A 5,459-nucleotide genomic window follows, 5' to 3' on the forward strand; every position below is an offset into this window, starting at 1 on the left:
GAACTCAGAAATCCACCTGCCTCTGCCTCCCAAGTGCTGGGATTAAAGGTGTGTGCCACCACGCCCAGCTGAAGACTCACATTTTAAAATTAGATGTTTCCAAATTATGTACTTCTTTTACTTCATTCTGATTAAGTATAAAAAAAAAGGGCAACATTGTTAAATGGCCCCTGACTAGAAGAACTTTAAGGTGAGGAGGGTGATCATTGGGATATGCTAGCAGTGCTTCTGGCCACAGACACAAACTGTCTGATGCGAGACCGAGCTTTCGGCGACTTGGCCCTATGGCAGGGGTAAGCAGCTGCTTCTGTTGACATTTATGGCTTCCAGTCTCCCTTACTGTTATCTCTGGTTACAGTTGGTTTAATGACACACTGTGTGGGAAAAATGTGAGATGTGGCGTTTCTCCCTACAGGAAAGTTGTTAAACCAGTAATTTCTTGAAAAGGTATAAAAAAAAAATCTGATGAATTTGTTTTAAAAATCAGAACATTGAGACTAGTGAAGGTGTCACCATTAAGCATGTGTTAACTGATTTATTATTTAGTAGTAAGTCAACTTGGTGCCCATATAATATGTTGCAGGTATATGGCAAGTTGGAGAGAAACTGCCACAAGCAACTCTTCAGCTAACTTAAAAGGTAGGTGACTATTTTTGTGTGTGTGAGTATTTTGCCTTCGTTTAAGTGTGCCACCATGCATGATGTGCTTGTGGAGGGCAAAAGAGGACACCAGATCCCCTGGAACTGGAGTTACAGTTATATTTACTGTTACAATGGTTGCTGCAATGTGTCCTCTGGAAGAACATCGAGTGCTCTTAACCACTGAGTCATCCTTCCAGTCCAAAGTAGGTGATTTTTAGCAAGGCTTTATGGAAAATCCATGAGTCTAAATGATCCTCTTATCTGCACATGTGTCTGTAGCATTGAGTTTGGGGCCACACCACTTGGCTCTTGGCAGGTCATGCTTCCAGCCACCTGCCTAGAGAATCTTTGGATTCGTGAATGAAAGATACACAGACACAGACACACACACACACACAGACACACACACAGACACACACACAGACACACACACAGACAGACACACACACACACACACAGAGACACACACAGACACACAGACACACACACACACAGACACACACACACATACACACACACACACACACACTAATTTTAAAATGCCTTGGCTACCTCAAAGGCTAAGCGCTCTTAAACCTTCTGCTGCTACTCCAGGCCTGGTCGGGGAAATGGCCAGTGGCCTGAATTCTTACATGGCTCGTTGACTTTATCTCCTGCAGCTCCTACATCCATCCACAACCCAACACTTCATGGCGATCTCTCTCCTCCTCCCTCCTGAGTCCCATCCAGTCTTCCTTTGCACAGCCATTAGCAGCTGGCATCTTTATTGATCCATCAAAAACCAATTGGGGACAAGAATCTTTAGCATTTGGACATGCAGATTCCCAATTGAATCAGAGCATTAGAACCAATTTCCAACATATATCTAAGAAACTAATCTTTTAGCATCAAGAGTTTTTGTGAGTGTACAAAGGTATAAATGATTGTCAGGTCATATTTACCTTTACATATAGGACTGTCATTTGAAAATAGGCGTTCTATGTTATTTAAGGTTGAATAACTTTTTTTTCTTATTTGGTTTTTTGAGACAGAGTTTCTTTGTGTTTCTCTGGCTATCCTGAAACTCACTCTGTAGACCAAACTGGCCTTGAACTCGCAGAGATCCGCTTGCCTCTGCCTCCCTAGTGCTGGAATTAAAGGCATGTGACACCACCGCCCAGCTGCATAACATTTTTTTCAAGTAGCACAGCTCATGGTTTTGCTAATGATCTCTCTTTTTTTTTTTTTAAAGATTTATTTATTTATTATATCTAAGTACACTGTTGCTGTCTTCAGACACTCCAGAAGAGGGCGTCTGAAGCCACCATGTGGTTGCTGGGATTTGAACTCCGGACCTTTGGAAGAACAGTCGGGTGCTCTTACCCACTGAGCCATCTCACCAGCCCGATAATGATCTCTTACCTTGCCTTTCTTACACAGTGCTTCAAGCTTGCAGAGCAAGTGGACTTCCCCACTAGTTAGGTCCTGCCTGGTTGTATGAGGATTAAATGTGGTGGTATATGCTGTTTGGAAACAGAACTTCGTAATTAACTATGGCCATTTCCCTCTATGGATCTGCTCTGGATACCCCCATACCCCTGTGCACAAAGGCCCTGTCTTTTTGCTTTGTGTTTTGAGATGAGCTCTGTTACATAACCCTGGCTGTCCTGGGAACTTAACTATGTTGATCAGGCTGAACTTATAAGATCTGCCTGCCCTGCTTCTGCCTCCCATGTGTCTGGCTTTCTCTGGCTTCTTGAATGGATAGTGTGTATTCTAGTGCTACCTTCTTCACTATTTAAAATATTTTTCACTTAGCCTTTTATAAAGGCGATAGTTGGAAAGAGCATGATGTCTTCTACCATAACCCTTGAGAACTTAGTTATTTATGTTGTTTCCTTTTTTGTACCTGCCATTTGTGTTCTTTAATCTGCCAGTGAGCCATGTGTGTGTGTACTCTGAGATTACTGTAGCAAGGCCTTAGCCTCCCTGCCCTTTATTATAAAGACTGTTGCCAAAAATTGTTCTATAGAAGGTCATTGTAATGGTTAGTCTTGGCTGTCAACTTGACTCAATCCGGAGTCAACTTAAAGGGAAGTAATCCCATAAGGAATTTGCTTGATTACCTGAATTTGGTGGCATCCCAGATAAAAGAAGGGAGAAAGGGAAGCTTGCTTTGCCTGCTTGCCTTCATTTTAGTGGCAGGCTTATCTGTACTGTTGCTACATTCTTTCACTGATACCAGAACCAGCTTCTGAGGGTTCCTAACGTGTCCTGAAGACCAGGAGCTCTCCAGACTTTCAGCCCCCATGGAATGTTCAACCACTGGATCCTCAGACTCTGGTGTGAGACAGCCATTGTTGAACTACTCACATCATACTGATTCAGTCTTTTTGTTGTTGTTGTTGTTGTTGTTGTTGTTTGTTTGTTTGTTTTTTGAGACAGGGTTTCTCTGTATAGCTCTGGCTGTCCTGGAACTCACTTTGTAGACCAGGCTGGCCTCGAACTCAGAAATCCGCCTGCCTCTGCCTCCCAAGTGCTGGGATTAAAGGCGTGCGCCACCATGCCCAGCTTGATTCAGTCAGTCTTAAAGATCAGCATTAATCTCCCTTAATTCCCAGTGCAGAAAGTGCTTAGTGTGTTTGAGGACTAGTCATAGGTCTGAGAAAGGAAGAGTATGAGTAGAAAGCATAATGTGTTCATGTATGTATAGCTAGTCAGCTGAGTCCTAATGTGAAAAGCTCTGTATTCGAGGCATCCGACTACAGCAATGTGTCAGCTGTGGATTCTTAATCTGCTTCAGTTTAAATCCTAACATAGACTAACCTTGAGCAAGTCATAACATCTTCCTACCATCTTTCTCAGAAAAATGCAGGTAATGGAACCTGTTTCATATGTTTGCTTGAAAAACCAAGTCAGTTCATTCTTCATTGTAATTGTTAAGAGTTCACATTATCTATTGTATGTAGAATGGACTTGAAATGTCAGCATGGAAGCCATTGCAGAAATCATGAAAGGCAGTCATGTGGTGGGTCTGGGGCGGGTAGCAGTGAGCTGAGAGTAAGTGAATGAGCTAATGAAAATGAGAGCTCCTACTGGTGGGGTAATGAGTGTTGGGCAGCATCCTGAGCTCTGTTAAGTGCCTAGCACTAACCTAAGCTTTAGGTTTCATCACAACCCACAAGCTAGGTATAGATACTGTTACTATTTTTGCTTTACGAATGAAGGAGTTGAACTATTTAGCTTGCCCAAGATCACTCCTTTAGTAAACAGCAGAAAACAGCAGAACCAGAACCCCACAATGTAACCTCTGCCTGCCTGCTGCTCATAAAAGGTAGCAAAGTCACACGCTGATCACAGGTAATCACAGGCTTTGGTTATTGTGCTGGTTGTTTGTTTGTTTGTTTTGTCACCTTGACAAAAACACAGACATGGGAAGAGTGAATCCTAATTGAGAAATGCCTCTTTAAGACTGGCCTGTAGGCATGCGAATAAGCCTTTTCCTTCCCAAGTTGTTTTTGGTCCTAGTGATTTCTCACAGCCTAGAAACTCTAAGACACATTGGAATCATTGTTATTTCGGTGGTATAATGATAGTCTTTAGTGTGTTGTTACTGGAAGGACACTAGTGGCATTGAACTTAAACATTTCCAACATTTGGAGGCATTCTTTTTGCCAAATCAAGTTTGCAAGCCTGTGGGTGCTTATAATCCCAGCATTGGGGAGTAGACACATGTGGACCCCAGGAGCTCACTGGTCAGTTACCATAGCTCCTGACCAATGAAAGAGTCAGTCAAAGGAATAAGGCACTGTGCTAGAGAAGCTCACCTTACATCACCCTGTGGCCTTTATGAGGGTATACACATACCAGAAAGCAGGTTCTACCACTATCTTTATTTTACAGATGAAGACTTGGGCTTACAGAACATAAATGATTGCCCCAAACTAGACAAGTAGTTATTGGTAGGCCATACCTGGAACTCAGGCCCTGCAGAGACCTATGTAGAGACAGACAGTGGTTAAGGTAGAATGGAGATGGGGCATTCAGAGTTTCTGTAAAAACACAACAAGGACATGTATGTGCTCAAAGTGTAGACAAAAGGACTATAGAGCAAGATTTAGTGTGTGTGTGTGTGTGTGTGTGTGTGTGTGTGTGTGTGTGTGTATTTTAGTTGTTTGAACAGGGTTTCTCTATATAGCCCTGTCTGTCCTAAGAACATGCTTTCTAGCAGGCTGGTCCCGAACTCAGAGATCCATCTGCCTCTGCCTCTAAGTGCTGGAACTGAAGGTATTCACCAGCACACCCAGCAAGGCATTGTTCTAACTGTGTCATTTCTTTTTAGATATCAAGCTTCAACGAATACAGAAAAGCCTACAGAGCAACGACTATGGAGATGAGGCAAAGCAAGCAGAGGAGTCACTGTATGATGATTCTACTTACTATGAAAATGCTTATACAAAACAGTTCACTAGATTAACACCCGATTCCATGTTCGGCATGTAACCAGAAAGGATTTCCTTTTCTGAGCAATGGACCTTCAAGCCCACTTTTCCAGTGAAAGCCAAGAAACTACTTATTCTGACTACAATGACATGTGTATGTCTTACTTACTCTTAGTTAAGGGATACTGAAGAAATATACCCTGGACAGTATATAGTTCCTCCTGGTATTCTGATAAACTGTAGTTGTTTGACAGTTATATTTAAAATAAAGATACGTTTTTTTGGCATTAAGAACCTTCACGAGGGGGCTGGTGAGATGGCTCAGTGGGTAAGAGCACCCGACTGCTCTTCCAAAGGTCCAGAGTTCAAATCCCAGCAACCACATGGTGGCTCACA

The 5,459-nt window shown here is 42.6% G+C and overlaps 1 protein-coding gene across 1 annotated transcript in view; it reads left to right on the plus strand.

The window, feature by feature from the left end:
- Positions 1 to 5,351, plus strand: part of C10H11orf65 (chromosome 10 C11orf65 homolog) — a 36,730-nt gene extending 31,379 nt beyond the window's left edge. Inside the window, exons 8-9 of the mRNA XM_021207970.1 lie at positions 584 to 639; positions 4,964 to 5,351. Coding sequence (XP_021063629.1) covers positions 584 to 639; positions 4,964 to 5,124 — 217 coding nt within the window. The 3' untranslated portion in view covers positions 5,125 to 5,351. The remainder of the gene's footprint in view (positions 1 to 583; positions 640 to 4,963) is intronic.
- The last annotated feature ends 108 nt before the right edge of the window (positions 5,352 to 5,459 follow it).

The sequence above is a fragment of the Mus pahari genome, chromosome 10 (assembly GCF_900095145.1).
Source record: "Mus pahari chromosome 10, PAHARI_EIJ_v1.1, whole genome shotgun sequence".
Lineage (NCBI taxonomy): Eukaryota > Metazoa > Chordata > Mammalia > Rodentia > Muridae > Mus > Mus pahari.